This window comes from Microchirus variegatus, assembly GCF_963457635.1.
Source record: "Microchirus variegatus genome assembly, chromosome: 14".
In the NCBI taxonomy this organism is placed as follows: domain Eukaryota; kingdom Metazoa; phylum Chordata; class Actinopteri; order Pleuronectiformes; family Soleidae; genus Microchirus; species Microchirus variegatus.
The window spans coordinates 24,039,861-24,059,459 of record NC_139815.1 but is presented as its reverse complement, the minus strand read 5'-3'; the positions used below and the strand labels follow the sequence as shown (position 1 = coordinate 24,059,459).

Sequence of the window (19,599 nt, the reverse complement as noted above, 5' to 3'; positions counted from 1 at the left end):
AACTTTTCGCAGACTTCTGGTTTTCAGATGCCGTTGCCCTCGCCAGCGCTCTCACGTGTTTCATGGACAAAGTGGAGCTCCGCGAGACAACGATTCCAGGAATTTAGCTAATTGTGACGTCCCAGTGAGCGCGGAAGTCAACATTGCGTGTTTCATCTCCTGTACTGAGACTGAGGAGGACCACGAAAACATGAGTGAGTCATCTTTTTTCACACTTTGCCTACTCATAGGGCCTCCAGAGTCCCACATATAAGGATTTGAATGATTAAAAAGTTGATTTTGCATAATATGGGACCTTCAAATGCCCAACTTTAATTTGAACTGTTATGTGTAAAACATGGTACGAGTGATGTGATTTTCAGTACGTGGCTATAGAAAGTGTCACAGCAGTCCAGAGACACAAGAGTGTCACACTTTCAGCATTGAAACAGAAAAAGTATGTGATGTGGATATAAAATGTAAAGTTAGAGGCTCAGGAGTGTGCACTTACTTGAGTCTCTGGAACTCAGCAAAGGCCTTGTCATATACTGTAAAAGATAAAAAAAACAGAATTTCACTGCTACTGTTCACAATATAAATAGCCTTTTTAAGTTTATTTTTATAAAAATGCACCTATAGTATCTATCGTAACCCATGATAACACTGTACTGTGTCCTATGAGGTGCTGTATTTGTTGCAGAGCTGGTTCTGCTGAAACATAAAAACACTATCTCTGGGTTTTAGTTTGAGAAGGAGGACAGAACTGCAACTGGAAATGCAGTCACCTTATGAAATATTTGTCAAAAGTGTCACTATTGAGAACATGCTCAGTGTTATAAGATAGCAGTCTGAGAAGTTTCTTTGGATAAAGTTTAATGCTCAAAGATTTATGTTTATATCTTGATATTTTAGTTGTTCTGTATTTTTATTCCACTTTTAGATTAATATCCATGATTAAACCGGCGGTTAATTCCATTAGTATAACACATCTAGTAGAATTAAAAGCAAAATGTAATGGTAATAAAAATAAATACATTTATAAATAATCTCTGAATCACAGGAAAGCATTTAATGTCATTTTTTTTCTCAGATTTCTCAGATAATATTCACTCTTTTTTGTTGGTGATTTTTATTGACTGTGTGTGTGTGTGTGTGTGTGTGTGTACGGAGCCCCTGAAGTGACATGAGAAAAAAAAATAAAAAAAATTGAGATCTCGAGTTTTCAAAAAAAATCTGGAAAAAAAATTTGAAATGGTTTTTTTGTTTGTTTTTTTTGGAAAAAAAAATTTAAATTTTTTTTTATTTTTTTTATTTTTTTGGGGAAAAAAATTCAATTTTTTTTTTTTTCAGATTTTTTTGGGAAACTCGAGATCTCGACTTTCAAACTCGAGATCTCGATTTTTTTTTTTTTTTTCTCATGTCACTTCGGGGGCTCCGTAGTGTGTGTTGCTTATTTTTTTATTTTTTTTACTAAAAATCCTTCATACCATACATGAAAAATATTGGTTTGGATACAACTTTACCACTATACATTGAACACTCTAAGAGCTCCGTAAAAACAAGTGTCTGTGTTGTTTAAAACCCATTTTCTCTCCAGTATTATCATAAAATGGCCACACACACACACACACACACACACACACACACACACACACACACACACACACACACACAAGAACAAATGAGGACAAACTGGAGAACATAAAAAGCTACTGACCATCACCACTGAGGTCCAGGGTGCGTTTATGTGCGTTTTCAGGGTCAGTGATCACGATGGAGTACAACCCTTTGTCCTTGTCCTCTGGCTCGATCACCTGTGAAGTGACAATTAACTCTTCAGTCATGTGACCAATAAACCACTCAGTGTTCAGCTTTAAAAAAAAACATGAAATAATTCATTTATGAAGCTTCCTTTGACACAAACAGTGTCAAAGGAAGTTTAAAGACTTGGAAATGTATTGTTTTTATTCTATAATTCCTCGCGCAGCTGCCCCTCGGTGCCACGTTCTTCAAAGGCTCACCGAGGTCTTTTTAAGCAACACTGATTGGCAACAGCGCCACCACCTGAGGTGCATCACTGTCATAAAAATCACCCATGTGTGAATCATGGAGAATACGTAGCGTGCACAGCACTGCACAGAAGATAATACCTCCATCGTTGCCATAGCAGGGTTTCCTCCAATCACATGCTTGTCACTGTGGGAGAGTTTAGTCTCACTGAGGAGAAGAGAGAGCAGAGGAGAGCACAAGTTAGTCTATTTAAAGATTTATATGTTTGCCTAATGTTACATCAGGGGAAATCAATGTCTCTCTCTTGCATGTACACATTGGTAGAGGTTAAACATCTATATATTTTTTTTTGGTCCTTTTATTAATGGAATAACAGAAAGGGCCGCAGTCGCCTCCAATGTCGTTTTTCTCTTTCATTTCCATTTCTCTTCCATTTTTTTTTTAATCTTCCGGGGTGTGACAAAGTGCCTGTAAGTGCAGAAGGACCTTGCTTTCTTTATAGAGCGTGATAAGGGTGTGAGTCTTGTCACAAAGCAGAGCAATTTTATTGAAATAACCCGGGATAATGAAACACTCGCCCAGAGAAGCCATCACAAGTTTTTGTTGTGTGTGTCTTTATTGTTAACGCTGCTCCCGACGGTTTTAACTTGAGAGAAAAGCAAATAAATGATACGTTTGCGGTCAGTGTGTTTAAGACTTAGAAGAACATTCTTATTCTTCCCAAGGCGACAGCTATGACTACTAATACTGAGGTTATTGTTTTCCTCTTTTTTTAGTAGTAGAGGAAAGAATAATCAGGAGGAGTGAAGGGTTAAAAAAAAGGGTGAATTAGTATTCTGAGAAAAAGTCTGAAGCTTCATCGTGTCTAATGAGTTTTATGGTTTAGTGCAATGTAAATGATTTACTTACTTTTATATCAAAGAAAATATAATAACAATATGTTTTGCCAATGTATCCGTTGAATTGAAGAAATTATAAATAACTCCTCTTTTCTGATGTCAGGTAAAGATAAAATAAAGCACTTTAGTTGCACATGAGTTGAATCTTAAATTAAAGTGCTTAACTTTTGGGAATTTGAAATAAAAAGCAGAGGCAATTTGAGTAAATTAAATGAATTCAATCAAGTTAAATCTCGGCGGTGTCTCTTTTCAGATCCTGCCAAGAGAAGTTAATTTTCTTACTTTAATCTGATAATCAGTTTGTTGTTCCTTTGCTCATCTTTCCCTGGAGCAATGAGCATATACTGTATTTCTCGCTCACTCACCGACATGATTGGCTGAATGGTGTCACGTGATGATTTACAGTGTAAGCTGTAAAGTCTGTATAATCAGTGCCAGTTAAAATACAACCACTGTCTGTCAAAATGCGGCATTTATACATGATTTATGGAAATAGGTCCAGATCTGGACCGTGGACTGTCCACGAGTGACCTCTGGGCTGTAACTCGTGCCAATGAATTACCGTCTATGGGGCAACGGCCAATAATTTGCAGCTTCCTGGATGATCCATGATTTAGAGGTTGAAGGATATCTTGAAAGACATTGAGATTTTGTCTCATTAATAACTATCTGCATGTGAATTAAAAAAAGAATCTGAACGCATTTTGGTCAATTAAAAAAAATGTGATTGATGAAACTAGAACTGGGCAAAGTTTCTGGCCCCAGACTTTGGTTTTGAGGTTTGTCTGATATCAACCAAGGTTATTATAGTTAACGAAAAATAACAAAATAATGACATTTTTGTGAACTGAAATAAAAAACTTGACTTTAAAAAAGGTAAATTAAATAAATAAATGTCATACATAACCTTGAACCTTGAATCTTGCACCTGGCAAATGCTCCATATTACAAAAAACACTAAAACTAAGCATTTGCAAAAAATAAACACAAATAAAAACGAGCAAACCCGCTCTATAAAAGCGACCTTGATACCAACAACATGGTAACTGTAAGATAATTCACCTATGCAATGCCTGCATTTGCATATTGCTATATTTCTCTTGAGATAGTAGAAACCCTACTGTATGAAACCAAAATAACATCCTGCTATGATTCTATTCTTAAAGCTGCAGTATGTAACCTTTGGGGATTCTTTTCTTGTGAACACAAAAGATGTAATATTATTTGTAGGATGTATCCTTCCTTCATCTGGGGAAAAAAAGGCTCTGTGAAGCAAAACTATCAGACCTAACTGAGGGAGCGTTTGTTTGTATACAGTAGCAGCATCAGTGTGGCCAGGGTCAAGAGGGGTTTATCTCATCATCAAACTGCTGAATGTTTTCGCGGTCACTCTTTGTTTTCATAGTCCAGCTCGTTTGCATTTACTCGCGCAATGTTGTTGTTGCCTCCTTCGCTACATTTTAAACCACATCTGTTAATGACTAAACAAAAATGGCAGTGAATGATGAGGACATGTGAGTGAAGAGGACAGGTGAATGATGAGGACAACTAAATGATGAGGACAAATGAATGATAAGGACAGCTGATTGATGAAGGCAGGTGAATGATGAGGACAGGTGAACGATGACGACAAGTGAATGATGAGGACAGGTGAATGATGAAGAAAGGTGAATGAATGATGAAGACAGGTGAATGATGAGGACAGGTGAATGATAAGGACAGGTGAATGATGAGGACAAGTGAATGATGAGAACAGGTGAATGATGAGGACATGTGAATGATGAGGACAGGTGAATGATGAGGACAGGTGAATGATGAGGACAAGTGAATGATGAGGACAGGTAAGTGACGATGACTGGTGAATGATAAGGACAGGTGAATGATAAGGACAGGTGAATGATGAGGACAAGTGAATGATGAGGACAGGTAAGTGACGATGACTGGTGAATGATAAGGACAAGTGAATGATGAGAACAGGTGAATGATATGAGGACAGGTGAATGATGAGGACAGGTGAATAATAAGGACAAGTGAATGATGAGAACAGGTGAATGATGAGGACAGGTGAATGATGAGGACAGGTGAATGATAAGGACAAGTGAATGATGAGGACAGGTGAGTGAGGAGGACAGGTGAATAATAAGGACAGTAGGTGAAGAGGACATGTAAATGATGATGACAGGTGAGTGAGGAGGACAGGTGAATAATAAGGACAGTAGGTGAAGAGGACATGTAAATGATGATGACAGGTGAATGATGAGGACAGGTGAATCAGCGCTAATTAAGGTCCTTGAGTGAGTGAAATGCGTGACCTTTGACCCCATTTTGACACATTATGTTTACATATTTTGTCAGCACTTTAATTTGTCAAGATTTGCATTTAATTAAAACAATTCAACCTCGTTAAAAAAAAAGTAACTAAGTAAATTTAAAACAACCTACTGTTCTACTTTGACTTGAGTACATTTTGAGACAAGTACTTTAACTTGTACTTAAGTAAAATGTTATCAAAATAGTGTTACTTTTACCTGAGTAGAATACTCCAGTACTCTTTCTGCCTCTAAACACATCAAACTCCACTATAACTCTGACATAACTTGTCAACAGACTGTATATTCACATGCAAACGTTATCAATAATGAATAGTTGTTGTTTATTAGTGATGTAAGATCGGTATCTCACCCTTTAAGCCAATTGACGTTCATCTCTGAGGTGTAATACTTCATGTGACACTGTAGCTGGATGCCTGTTGCTGTACAGCTAATCACCAGCTCTGCTGCACTGGCTCCTGCAGGAGGGGAAGGAGGAAGGAGGAGGTGAGAGAAGTTGTTAGAAAATCAAAGAAGCAGGCACATGCAGCATTTTCCCCATCTGCTACGGAGTAAAGTCCCTCTGTGTAGTGTGTGTGTGTGTGTGTGTGTGTGGGGGGGGGGGGGGCTACAGGATACACTTACCCTGGAATGAGATGAATAAAAACAAACATCCAACTGCAGCCCCGTTACGCCCGCTTTACTGTACACTTCCACCATTATCCAGCTTGGAGAGTGTTTGTACTAATGAAGCGTGGTGCAGAGTGTAGAGTGCAGACTTTTTTTGCTATGCTGTATTAAGTACAGCACTTCAACCATCACAGTTTTTATTAACTGATTTTTTTGGGGGGGTGTGTGTAAGCCTTTATACCTAAAAGGGAGTTTTATAGTACTATGTTTAAGTGGAACTTTTGCTCCGTGCACAGTACAAATGCACAAGTGTGTCATCCACCTGCTCGCATCACCATGGTTTCCCATTATCACAGTAATGAACCCTCTTCTCCTCTGTAGCAGTGGCTGCAGAGCTGTCAAGTGACTGTCTCTTAAAATAGGAGTAAGATGCTCCTCCACACTGTCACTGTGACAGTGCAGTGGAATTTTAAAGTGATTTCACCACATGATGGCATGATGGCCAAATGCTTCCAGCGTGACATCTTCTCTCTCTCTCTGTGTGTGTGTGTGTGTGTGATCTGTTTAGTCTCTCTGTAGATGGAGGACGAACATGCGGTTTTAATATTTATGTAATGTGTGTGTGTGTGTGTGCGTGCGTGTGTGTGTTTACCTACCGGCAAGTTTGGTGATCTTATTTATGGCATTTTCAAAAACTAGGGGGAGAGAGAGAGAGGTAGAAGAACATGGGGTCAAGATGAGAGCCAAGAGAATGGAAGTCACAATGCTGCCCTCTGGTGGCAGCATGTAAAGACCAGTAAGGTCACGCCATTAAAAAAAGTGCTGCATGCACTGCAGTACTTGCTCTGAAATAATGAGGTAAAAACATATAAACATAATCACAAAAGAACTGGAACAGTGTCGTTTGACGAGGAAAGGTTAAAGGTTACTGGGTCCAGACCATTTATTGAGCAGGTAGTCAATGGATGAATGGATGAATAAATTATTTTTATACCACTTGCACTCATGACGACAACAAAAATCGATCTGTGGCCATTAAAAGGTTTAAATACAGCCAAACTGCCACATAGCAAGGACTATGTTTATGTTTAAACAACATTTGACTTACAGGGTTTGTTAAAAACCCATTCATTTGCCAAGTAAATATACAGTGTACACATTTAAATCCAATTTATCACTTTGTTTTTTTTGTTTTTTTTTTCAAGCCATTATGTTGTTATTTATCTGTGAATTATTCCCCTAATTAATCAGGAAATCCGCTCCATGTTTACCTTTTCCGGAGATGTCAATTTGACTCATGTCTTTCCCTCTGTCGTCGCTGATGGTGGCCTTATAAACTCCAGCCGTCTTCCGTGAAAACTGGAGAAACAGGCGGCACAAATGCACAAAATTGTCTAAGTAACGTGGGACCACGCGGACATATTTTACGTACAGCTTCTTGGCGGCGAATATATAAATAGTAACATTGTGTGCTGGCTTATTGCTTTCAAATGAACAGCAGCTCCAAAGTGCAATTACCAGTTTAATTGGCAGTTTACAGACTCCTGATCCAAGGTCAGGCTTCACATCGGGGATGATCTCTGTGTCTTCTCTGTACCAGTGGAACTCTGACTCCTTCTTCAAATTAGCAACCTGCGATGAAGGAAAAACATTCACCGTAATTGTCATTAACAAGGTTTTAGCTTCTTTTATAGCCTATAATATAAAGCAGATAATAAAATCCCAAACGACACCTAGTCAGTATCGGACGCATCCAACCCCAAAACGGCTTCAATTTCATTAAACTGCTTTTCAAACGTCACCCTCTGACAGCTGTCTGCTGCATATCTCCGCCATCTCTTTTCCTATCGTGCCTTTTCTCAAAAAATATAGACAATAAGCAAATAAATACACAAAGGTCCCTTATGAGTATTTTAAATTGCAGATGTTGGTTTCGACATCACATCAAAATGCACTTATTTGGGCTAAAATAACAAAGAGATTGCATTTTTTCCACACCAAACCCAAAACAAAAACTGACAGAATAATAATGGTCCTTTTTGATCTGGACCTTATCATTACACAGCATTCTGGAATCTTACACTCAGCCTCCATAGAGCAGCTAATCGTCTCTCCGCGAGTCGGCCTCCCCCCTTTTTGTTCAGAGTGTAAATATGACATAATTATTGCGCACGGCTGTGTTTACCTTGCAGACCAAAGTGACAGAGCAGTCGTCTCCAATCTGAAGTGACAGGAACTCGCTGAAGTGGGGACCTGCGGTGGATAAAGGCAGAAGAGAAAGGCCCAGGGAGGTGAAATAATTTTAAATAAATTACTGTGAAAGCCAGGATTGTTTTGCGCTGTATCCGCTGCCTCATGCCTGAGCACACCTCGAACATTCTTAGCACCAAATAGTGCTTCACGTCCACCTAAACATTAGATTTTGGAAATACTTTGTCACGTACCTTGCGATTTAAAGAGGGTCTAGAAGTAAAGTAGACATATTATACCCTTTTTCTCCAAATTAACCTCGTTCCCTGGTGTCCTAATGAACATGTCTGTGACATGCTTTGGTCAAAACACCTTAAGGATGAAGCACCACAGCAGTTCAATCACTCTGCCAAAACAGCCCTGTTCAGAACGATCGATTTTGAGTGTCTGTCTCTTTAAATGCAAATGAGACACAGGAAACTACGCGTCACTGAGGCTCCAGCAGCTAACAGCAGTTAGCGTTTGGAAAAGCCATCATTTGCCGACTCTAGCCGGCACATTGTCGTCATATATAAAATGTATAAACGGGACACGTAAATCCTCTGAGGCTGGAAGTTTGTGTAGAACTCTGTGCTGCACTGTGCAGCCAAGAATACGACACTTTGCGGACTTCTGCTCTTCAGGATACTATTGCCCTCGCCTGCACTCTCGCCTTTTTTAGAGACAAAGCGGAGACAACAATTCGAGGAATTTGTGCGGAAGTCAACATAACGTGTTTTATCTCCTGTACTTAGACTGAGGAGCACCACAAAAACATGACTGAGTCATCTTTTTTCACACTTTGCCTACTCATAGGGCCTCCAGAGTCCCAAATATAAGTATTAAAATGATTAAAAAGTTGATTTTGCATAATATGTCCCCTTTATCTTACATTATGCTTGATGGTTATAATTGAATTAATCCTGAATAACACCAAAGATAATGTTGCCTCCTCCAGCTTTAATGCGCAGGCTGTAGTGTTACTTACCGATTCGGACGAAACAAAGCAAATTGCACGTCATTTTTCAAGCCTCTAAAAATCCTGGAGTCCTTTTCCACGTCGTGAATTCCCGTCCAAGATTCACTCGTGTTTTATCTCTTTTTCTATAACTCTCCTCTTTTCTTTTTTTTTATTGCTTTTGGCTGTTCACGGCAGTAGATATTGAAGAATGCTATTCCTCTTTAGTTTGGTAACAGAATGAGTAATGCAGTTTCTTTGTGCTGTAAACCGAGTCATCAATTTGCTAAGATAATAGCAGTAAATGTAAGGAGGACCTTATGGGGACCAATATTAAACTTTCCACTCTTTCCACTTGAAGTAATTTTGATCCAACTGTGTGCTGGCTAAATGATGTGATTAGTTAACTCCTAGACGACCTGATAGTGTGCTGTTCTCACGGTAAGTAGAATAAAACAATATTGAATATATTTTTCCACTTCTTACCCTCCTTGACACGGATGTACTCCCTCCTCTGGTAATCAGCCTCGGCCAGTGCTGCCTTGAAACCTGCGTGCATATAGAAACATGTAAAAGAAAGGGAATAATTAAAAGCACGAAAGATAAATGAGAACCGTTGGTAGTAGATGTGGAGGATTACCTGACTAATGGCCTCCTGCGTGAGGGAGTAAATATAATTTATGGAGTAAATAATTCAAATCAGGGACAGTGTCCTTCATTTAGCACATGCTATAAACTCCAATTAGGTGAACATGTTGCTATAAAATGACTTTCTTTAATCATGAATATACAAAGTCTACTGAGGCCACACGGTTGGCTCCATCTTTAGATCCATATACCAGGAAGGTTTACTCAGACATACTGTAAACTACATAAAATCGTTTTTATTTCTTTTTCAAAGTCGTCTTACTACACTTTAGAGGTTGGGTATCAACTTGCGAAAAAACTGTAGTTCTTTCGGGGATGAAAATGGCTCTTTTCGTTGTAAAGGTTGCAGACCTGTGGTGCAGTGGTTAGCACTTGTGCCTTTGCAGCAAGAACACCCTGGGTTTGCGGCCCTGTTGGAATCGGTGTCTTAGTTTCTGCATGGAGTTTTGCATGTTTTCCCCATGTGTGTGGGTTTTCTCATGGTTCTCCGCAGTCCAAAAACATGCAATATGGCGATTAGGTAAATTGTACATTGGACGTAAAATTGATTAACTGTAGGTGTGAGAGTGGATGGCTGTTTGTTTCTATTTGTCCCTGTGATGGACTGGCGATCTGTCCAGGGTGTGACTCCGCCTTTCGCCCCATGTCAGCTGAGATTGAAACACACTTCAATAACAGTAGTGGACTGGCAGGTGTTTTTTTTTACACATAGATTCAGAAAGTCGTAGCCTTTCTTACCGTCTCCAATCAGAACCAGGGTGCTCTGTGCTTTGCCTCCTCCGTCTGTGATCTGGCAGGTGTATGTGCCTTCACTCTCTTCAGTGACACGGTCCAGGATGAACTCGATAATACCTGTGGAGACATCGTGGCCCATCTTGTTTGGCTGTAAAACATGAGAGAGCAGGTTTTCTGTGAAAAAAAGACATTAACGCACTCAAAGAATGCAGAGAACATTCTATATATATGTTCTTTTGTATCGTATTGTGAGACCATACGGGCACTGTGTTCAACTTGAACCCAGAGAATGTCTCCGTGTGTCTACTTTTGCAACGATTCTTACGTCAGCTCCGCACAGCTCCTTGTCGTTTCCAAAGAATTTGTATGTGACTTTGGAAGAAATCTCCTCAGCTTGCAGCCAGAATCTCATTCTGCCTCTCTCCAAAATCTTGTAGGCCAGCTCTGACTTCAGTGGGATAACTAGAGGAGGGATAATAAGGGAGGAAAAGAGGAGAGGAGAGGAGGGGATGAGGCAAAAGACAGGAGAGGTGAATAGCAGTTAGGCAGGTGATGCAAAAGCTGGTAAGACCTTTCTTTTGGGGGATCAAATAAAAAGAATAAAGAAATCTGACGTGTTCAAAGTAAGTCCGAACAAAGCAAAATGGCCCCCGTGAATGGCAGAAACAAAGAAATGGTAGATTAAAGATGCAGCAACAAGACAAAAAAAGTGTCAGAGAAGAGAAATGAAAATGGACACAGGGAGAGAGATTATTGGAGAATAACGGGTTTAGTTAAAGGTACTTACTTGGGTGTCTGATTTCATAGCTGAGTGCCAGCATCTTTGCCAACTCTGAAATGGCAAGAAAACAACTTTGTCATGTCAGTCACCTATAGGCTGCAAATGGCACTTCAGTGTGCATCAGTGTCATTTAAGGGCTTTTGCAGAAGTACCACATTTAAAGTTGGAGAGGTCATTTCTGTGAATGTGTTTATTATTATTATTATTATAATAAATTCAAGACTGGTACGAATATATAACTGCAGGGGAAACAAAACAGCACTCTTCAGATTTAAGGCATTAGAATAATAGATAATAATAAGACACTGCCATGAGTGTGGTGTTGTAGACGTGTAAATGTTGTAATCACATTTCAAACGTCCTATCAAATCAGATTACGCTCTGCGACATGTAAACAGGAACATTAATGGAATGGTGTATTAGAGATTCGTGTGAGCGTAATCTGAATAATGTGTTTTTCAAATTAAGGTCAATAATGTGCGTGTCCGTGTAATCATAGACGGTGTTTATTTAAATCCCAGCTGTGCCACTGTGATCATTACTTTCATCCTTATTTCACCCTCAGCTGTGCCTCAGTTCTTCAATACATACTGCACTGTTCTTCTGGTCTCTTTCTTAGACGCTGTGTAGTCAAAGCTGTCCAAAATTGTATTTTCCAAAAATTTCAAACCCCCTTTTTTTGTGGACAAGACGGGAACATTGATGGCAACAATTGTGTCATAAAGAAGTGCGGCTGAACAGATTCCAACAGCTCAGCGTGCACACGTATAGTTGTTTATCATCAGGGCCAGACGTACAGCAGTGATATTGACTTATGTCCTACCTTCAGCTGTGATTGTGTGGCTGGATGAAACTCCCTCTGTGTTGGTGACAGAAACAGAGTAAGTCCCAAAGTCGTCTTTGTCTGCGTGCTTAAATACCAGCTTAGAACTGCAACGGTGAACACGAGGAGAGAGACACAAACAGACAAAGACAAAGACGGATGGAGATGTGAAATTAGGGCTGAAAAATTACATTTCATCTCACTGTTTGCAGCTTCACATACATGCAGCCTTCGGTCTTAATCTCCACTCCTTTGGAGAAATCTGTTATTTCCTTATAATCCTTTTTCCAGACGAACTTGGAGCCCTCGTTCAGTTGGCACGACGCGAAGGACAGGACGATGTCACCCGACTTCTCGTCCACCGAACAGGACACGTCCAGTGAGCCTTTAACACGCAGAGTTATCGTGTTAAAATGGAGCGTAATTGACTTTTCAAAATAGTACACATTATTGTGTGAATGGTACCTTTTACGGCCTTGGCGGTCACAAGGTCAGAGGCCATTGAAGCCATACCCACGCCGGCATCGTTGACTGCACGAACCCTCATTGCATAGCTGCAGCCCATCTCCAGGCCTTTCACCTATAAAACGAGGGAAAGTAGATGCACAATGTTTGTGTTTATCATTAATTTGATTAATTAATCTGAAGTGTGTAAGTAATAAACCAGACACATTTGTTGCCAGACTCACATCATGAGTTATGTGGTCGAAATGTCTTTTTGATCAGTATTAATCCAAGTAAGTGTGAGATTTAACCACTAGGTGTCAGTGCCACACAGTTTAATCTAAGTGTTTTTGCTTGACTATCTTCTATCATCTGTAGTAGAGTGTTACAGGACGATCATTAGGGTTGAAATTTAAAAGTAAGATGGTCAACAACTGTGTAGATACCCAGAGAAAATAGACTAGCTTTACAGAAATGAACTAAAAATATAGAGGAACACAGTGTTAAAGAAGATTTTTTTAATATAGTGTTGAGTCGTCAAGTGATGATAAAAGCTTGTGAGAAAGCTGAAATACAATCCTGTTGATCAAGACGACTCCACAGCCAATCATTACCGTCCAAATACTCTCACCTTGAGGAAGCGGTGACTGACAGCTGACTCGTTGGCTGTGATCCACTCAGAAGTGCCCGTCTTAAGGTACTCGACGTGATAGCCAGTGATTGGTCCAGAACCAGTGTAGATAGGCTTTTCCCATTGGACCACCATAGAATGATCTCTTACTTCACAGACAGTCAGGTCATAGGCTGGACCTAAGGAAGAGTCAGAGAAGAATCATCCAGACCATCCAACCCGTTTGACTCGTCCCTAGAGGGTTTTTTCCGGGACCAACTGACACCGATCAATTATCAACATTCCTTCACACTCGTGGCTCTTTGCTATAATTGGAGTGTAAATTGACTTCAAGGTTTTTCAAGGACATCGTTTACTCACCGGGCTCAGGCATATTCCAGGCCTCGCAGGAGAAGTCAGCTGAAGGTTTGGACGCCGGTCCGAGGCCAACCAGGTTGGCGCCGCTCACCTGGAACTGATAGACCGCTCCCGCTGTCAGGCGCTCCACCTGTCAAAGAGACATCACCATGGATACTAGAAAGCATGGATAATGGATAGTGAATATGTAACGTCTAGCTAACAGCTGACTAAAGAATGTGTATAATGTTCTAGGATAATTAGAGAGATTATTGTACCTTATAAAGTCTTTCTGGGATTGGCGGGATATTGATCTCCCTCCACTCGTGCGCGCCGCTGCGTCTCTTGTCCACGTAATACTCCTTGACGTTGGCTCCTCCGGAGTGAAGTGGCTTCCTCCAGGTCAGAATCATCGAATTGCCATCACAGTTAAGCAAAGCGATGTTGTAAGGAGCAGAGGGGGTGGCTGGAAAGGCAGTACTGAGTTGTGATATTTATATCATTACAGAACAACATCGTTACTTCATCGTTGCATCAAAAATATTGATCACAGTCCAACAAGCAGATAGTGATTGAATTGAAGTGAAGTACTGACTGAGGGCAGCCTTGACACTCAGAGGAGCAGATTCCTGTGATTCATCACTGAGACCGATCTCATTGATCGCCTGGACGCGGAACATATAAGTTTCCCCTGTGGTCAGACCACTAACCACAAACCTGAAAAAAAAAATATGTACATAATCATAGCCAACGACGCATTTCTTCTCAGTATGGTGGGTTTCCGTGTGTTTAAAAAACACATACTTGGTGTTCTTGTGAGGTTTGTGATTGGCTGAGAGCCAGTCTTTGGACCCCATGACACACTGATCAATGTAGTAACCAATCAGATTGTTGGGTTCCTTTGGCGCAGCCCACTGGATGAGGACAGACGTGTCCGTTTCCCTTGTAGCAATCACCTGCCCGGGAGCTGATGGCACACCTGGAGACAAGAAAATGTAAAAGCAAAAACAATGACTTTAAATAAGCTGAATTTAAACAAAAAAAGAAAGAAATGTTCCAATTTAAATCATGACGGTTCTCATTCATCCAGGTGATAGTCATCTTCAGTAGCTGTAGCTACGTAACTCAAGCAAGTCCAGTTTCCTACAGCTAACTAGGGAAGATGCCATTTTATTTACAGCCATGGTTCTCAAATTGTGGTACTGTACGTGTACCATTAGTGGTACGGTAGCTTCCTCTAATGGTACACGCTTAGAAATAAGGGTTCCAAAAGGGACCTTCTACAAGGGCTGAGGTTCTACCTGGAACCATTTGCTTCTGAAAACCCCTTTCCTGAATAAAGTGTTTTAAAAGGGTTCTTGGCGGAACCCTCCAAAAGGGGTTCCAGGTGGAACCTTTATAAAAAGGTTCTACCTGAAGCCAAAAAGGGTTCTCCTATGAGGACAAGCCGAAGAACATTATATGGTTCTACTTAGCACTTTTATTTCTAAGAATGTACTTGGAGGAAAATCAGAAATAAGTTCTGCTGTATATACCAGGGGAGAGCGTAGAAACTGACACAAATAACCAAATAATAATAATCCAATATCTCTTATCTCTTGCTCCATCTTAATCTGATTTCACTATACCAGTGTGTGAAGTATATGTGAGGAGGAGGATGAGAGAGCAAATGATTTACTTTTTTACACCACCATGTTAACGTTGGAGATAATGGAGTTACTTCAAGGGCTCAATATTTTCTCAGGTGCTACTTGGTATCTACAAATCTACAGTATGTCACCCTATGACAAAAAAGGCTCAGAAACAAACCTTTGAGTTGCAGAGTCTCGATCGGTCGCGTTGGTTCTGATGGCTCGCTGAGTCCACTGATGTTGGCCGACAACACTCTGAACTTGTAACGTGTTCCCTCCGCCAGGTCAAAGACGGCGTAGCGCGGGGAGCGAATCGGGACCTTAGTGTTAACGCGCTGCCAGGCATCGCTGTTTGCCATACACTGTGGATACACACAGGGAAAGCGACACAGAAAGCATTAAAGCAGACACTAGGATCTGAAGCAGAAAACCCTTTTTTAGAGTTGTTATACAATACCAATGTGTGCAAATAACTAGTTTAAACCCCACTAAAGTGCATTGATAACGCGTTCTTTGCATCTTATTCAGCTCGGTGGCCTTGGGATTTCCACAGAGGACTATCATGTACTCTACTTAAAACTAGAACTCAAACGGAATATGAGGCATTGTATAAAATTGACAGTGGTTATGGTGATGAAACAGTGATTGTTACCTTTTCTATGTAGTACCACATGGGAGCCTTGCTGCAATATACAGGAGCTTTCCAGCTGAGAACAACATATGTCCTGTCTACTTCTACGGCATGAACTCCTGATGGGGCACCTGGAGGCTTTCCGTCGTCTAGACATAGACACACATACGTGTTATTAAATGAACGAATATTCATCTATTAGTATGTTTAGATGTGTTGGTGTTAACTTTTAAATGTAAAATCCTACCTTCAATTTCAGCATGGTAAGACACAAAATCCACTTTTCCTCCAGTCTTTTTGGCTACAGGAAAATAAACATATTACATTCTGATTAAATATAGAAATTAGAAAAGACATAATCAGTTGGTTGGTGGCAAATGTAAACTATGGAAGAGAAGGAGAAGAATTTGTGGATTGTGGAAACACTGGGTTTAAGTCAATGATATAAAGCAGGGGTTCTCAAAGTTTTGATACCCCGAGGGCCAATTTAGGAACCCAACATTGGACTGAGGGCCGCCAAAGGAAAAAAAAACCCAGAAAGAAATCCCATTTGTAATAATTTTAATGACCAGATTGCAGTTCTACAGTTTAGCGTTAAGTAATATAAGCATTAATATAATAACGCTTTAGAATTTACTGGGTAATTACCCAGTATTTTGGCCACTGTTCTTACCTTCTAATTACAGGTTAATACCAAGTAACACATTTCTGTTACCACATATTTACTGGGTAAATAGCTAGTAATTGGGGGCTGTAGCTACCTGCTTATTACCAGCTTATAACACAATAATACACTAAAATTCACCATATAGAAACCAGGTAAATACCCAGTATTTTTGTTTACACTTATTGGTCTGTATCCAGTAATGTCCAATAAACATTTAACAAGCTTAGTACCTCCTGGATTAAAACTATCAACTGTAATTCATCGCGGGGCCGCCAGAAATGTTTCTGCGGGCCGCCATTGGCCCCCGGGCCGCACTTTGAGAACCAATAATATAAAGTCATAAAGGAAACATTTAACTTCACATCCATCCAAACATTGATGTCATCGCTCACCACAGACTTTTTGTAACTATTCAATGACTTGTCATTTTCTCCTTCATCAAACCCACCGTGGAGCCGTTCAAACTCAGTGGGGTCCAGTGCAGCGACCGGGTCAGACTTGCGGGACGGTTTGCTAATTCCGTGCGAGTTGACAGCTCTGACTCTCAAGTGGTAGGAGTGTCCTTCAAAGAGCCCAGACACTGGGTATTTACAAATCTTAATGGGGTGTTCATTGCACTGAGTCCAGTCATTGGTACCAACCTCACACCTAGAAAATTAAGGATTCAAAAAGAAAAGGAAGAAAGGAAGACACTGGTTCAGGAGAAGTATTTTGCCATCGTGTAATACCAGGTAGTTATTTACTGAAGAGTATCATTAAGATGTTCAGTTTTGCAGTTTGAGAGCTTGCAAAAGCACTTGACTCCACAAAAGCTGAGGAAACGCTAAAGATGAATATAGCAATTAATGTGTCAGCACAGGTATAATTAGTAAAGTAGGAAATGAAGTGAGCTGTTATGTGAAATATGGCTCTTTTAGGCTTTAATGTTCCTGATGAAGGTGGCTTTACTGAGATAGGATAAAATGTATGGTGCAAAATAAGTCAAAAATTAGCTTAGCTGCCACGTAAAGTAGCTGTAAAAAAAAGAGCAGTAAATACAAATGGAAGCATTGCCTGTCCCTGAAGATTGACTTACAGTAATCAGTTTGTCTTTATGTTGGTCAGTTAATTTTTTTAATGGTGTTTAAATCAGTAACTCCTACTTGTCCACAAAGAATCCAAGGATTGGACCCTCTGTGGTGGTATTGGGTGGCTTCCATGACACAATGACATAGTCTCTATTGGCGTCGTGGATCTTGATGTCCATAGGAGCACCGGGTGCATTATGGACTGGGGGAGGACCATCTAGGCAGGAAGTGACAGAGGGACTTAACTTTTATAACCATCTTAAAAGTTCTTACAAAAAAAGGAACACAATTCTGCAAAGATGCAAGAAATACACTAAAAAATCCATTTCAATTAAAGCCAGAGTTGTTGCATGCAATGCATTCACAGCATCGCTCACCTGCAACGGAGACAAAAGCGCTGTGTTGTGCGGTGCCTCCTTGAGTCACCATGCGTAGTGTGTAGACTCCTTCATCGTCTTTGTACAGGTCGGGGAGAGTCAAGGTGGTGAATCCTCGGCCAGTTTCAATCTTCACCCACTTAGAGTCAAACAGACGAACGTCTACAAACGAGACGCGAGTCACATTAAGTCGAGGCTGAACCCTCTACAGTACATTAAACGTGAGGTTTAACTGCAAATAGTCATTATCAATTATGAAGATTAACCAATAACATTTGACTTATATACCACATGGCACCTTTAATGAAGCTCCATAGACACACACACACATCATAAATTAAACTCCTCGTGAACTGGGGATATATTACCAAAATGTATTACTGCTTTCAGTATAATTAATTTGCAGTTAAAAACATGGCCGTAGAACCTTCTTTGTCCACAGCTGTGCCCGTGGCTGCATTTCAACAAGATTGTGTGGGGTATTCGCCGCGTTTTTGCTGTTATATATTAGTAGCAATTACAGTGCAATTTCTTTTGGAGTAATATTTTATTTTAGATCAATTACCATCTCGATACCACCGGGCCTCAGGCTGCAGGTTGGCCAGGTTGGGCTCCACGTTCATGATGGCGGAGAGAGTGGCAGATTGGCCCTCAGACGCAAACACTGGTCCGAACTTCTCCAGAAAACGGATGTGGATTTTAGTGTAGTAGACATCGGGAAGCAAGGAAGCTGAGAGACAGGCGGGAAAGGAAGGAACTTCATTTCATGTCCCAATAAGTGAAGTTATTCTTGATATGGATGGATTTCATGCGAGATGTTTACCTGTGAAAGGCAGCCACGCATAAAGGCAGCTCTCGTCCTCTTCCCTGAATCCTACATTGTTGAAAAAAATTAATGCAAAAGTTAAATGTATTTTACAAGTACTTTGACTTGGTGATTTAAAGCAAAAATAAACTATAGCTTACTCTTGACAATGACGGAGGCTTGAGTGGAGGCCCGACCATGGAGATTACCAGCAACGGCGGTGTACATGGCTGTGTCATCAGTTGAGCATCTGTGAAAACCGAAGGAAACATGATTTAGGTATTTGAGGTCATTGTTTCACAAAATATGAAACTAATAGCACCAAAATAGCAGTAATTCGCCGTATCAATGCATCATTGTTCTGCGAATAAGAGATGACGCAACGACCAAATTTGGACATATACAGTTGTACATCGCTTGAGTTGTTTATCTTGTGAAGATACCTGGAGACGGGATATTGCTCAGTAAATGACCTCTTTGCTTGTTAGCAGGATTAAAACAGATTTCCATGAATCTTTATAAAGGGTATGGGGCTATAGGAAGAACCCATTTAATGTTTGAATGGATTTGAATAAGAGGGTGGATCCTGTATAACTAAGTATAAGGCTTGATTGAAGCATAGATGTGTGGGAGATGTTGCACCTGTATGGAAAAACAGTGTATGCTACACTGCCCTTGTATAGTTTGACAGAATATTGATTTTCTACTAGGAGAAAGAAACATTTTCTTGCATCGGCTCATGTCTGCAACGGGAAACATAACAGCACCTTAAAACTAAAAAAAATATATATATATTCATGTCATGTCATTTGAGTGTTTTTCATCTTTCTTTCCCCTCCCCAAGTTTCTCTCTCAGCCCCAGTTCTGCTATCACCAAATCTGCCAAAATCTGCTTGTATAATAACAGTGTTATCTTCGTACTGCATAGGCTGGTGGAGTCAGAGGTAGATGATTTTGACTCTATAAGAGCAAATGTTACAGCGAGTTGCGTCAGACAGCTTTGAGAGAG

At 40.3% G+C, this 19,599-nt stretch overlaps 1 protein-coding gene across 1 annotated transcript in view; it reads right to left on the bottom strand.

Moving 5' to 3' along the window:
• Positions 1 to 19,599, bottom strand: part of myom2b (myomesin 2b) — a 36,608-nt gene that overhangs the window by 9,414 nt on the left and 7,595 nt on the right. Inside the window, exons 6-34 of the mRNA XM_083900805.1 lie at positions 18,752 to 18,840; positions 18,609 to 18,659; positions 18,351 to 18,515; positions 17,786 to 17,947; positions 17,484 to 17,625; positions 16,790 to 16,989; positions 15,922 to 15,975; positions 15,696 to 15,823; positions 15,222 to 15,405; positions 14,217 to 14,391; positions 14,008 to 14,129; positions 13,691 to 13,878; positions 13,437 to 13,563; positions 13,077 to 13,255; positions 12,467 to 12,581; positions 12,224 to 12,386; positions 12,002 to 12,108; positions 11,185 to 11,229; positions 10,723 to 10,859; positions 10,401 to 10,545; positions 9,501 to 9,563; positions 8,013 to 8,080; positions 7,346 to 7,459; positions 7,099 to 7,186; positions 6,484 to 6,522; positions 5,571 to 5,676; positions 2,130 to 2,196; positions 1,697 to 1,793; positions 491 to 527 (exon numbers count right to left, since the gene is read on the bottom strand). Coding sequence (XP_083756931.1) covers positions 491 to 527; positions 1,697 to 1,793; positions 2,130 to 2,196; positions 5,571 to 5,676; positions 6,484 to 6,522; positions 7,099 to 7,186; positions 7,346 to 7,459; positions 8,013 to 8,080; positions 9,501 to 9,563; positions 10,401 to 10,545; positions 10,723 to 10,859; positions 11,185 to 11,229; positions 12,002 to 12,108; positions 12,224 to 12,386; positions 12,467 to 12,581; positions 13,077 to 13,255; positions 13,437 to 13,563; positions 13,691 to 13,878; positions 14,008 to 14,129; positions 14,217 to 14,391; positions 15,222 to 15,405; positions 15,696 to 15,823; positions 15,922 to 15,975; positions 16,790 to 16,989; positions 17,484 to 17,625; positions 17,786 to 17,947; positions 18,351 to 18,515; positions 18,609 to 18,659; positions 18,752 to 18,840 — 3,357 coding nt within the window. The remainder of the gene's footprint in view (positions 1 to 490; positions 528 to 1,696; positions 1,794 to 2,129; positions 2,197 to 5,570; positions 5,677 to 6,483; positions 6,523 to 7,098; positions 7,187 to 7,345; positions 7,460 to 8,012; positions 8,081 to 9,500; positions 9,564 to 10,400; positions 10,546 to 10,722; positions 10,860 to 11,184; positions 11,230 to 12,001; positions 12,109 to 12,223; positions 12,387 to 12,466; positions 12,582 to 13,076; positions 13,256 to 13,436; positions 13,564 to 13,690; positions 13,879 to 14,007; positions 14,130 to 14,216; positions 14,392 to 15,221; positions 15,406 to 15,695; positions 15,824 to 15,921; positions 15,976 to 16,789; positions 16,990 to 17,483; positions 17,626 to 17,785; positions 17,948 to 18,350; positions 18,516 to 18,608; positions 18,660 to 18,751; positions 18,841 to 19,599) is intronic.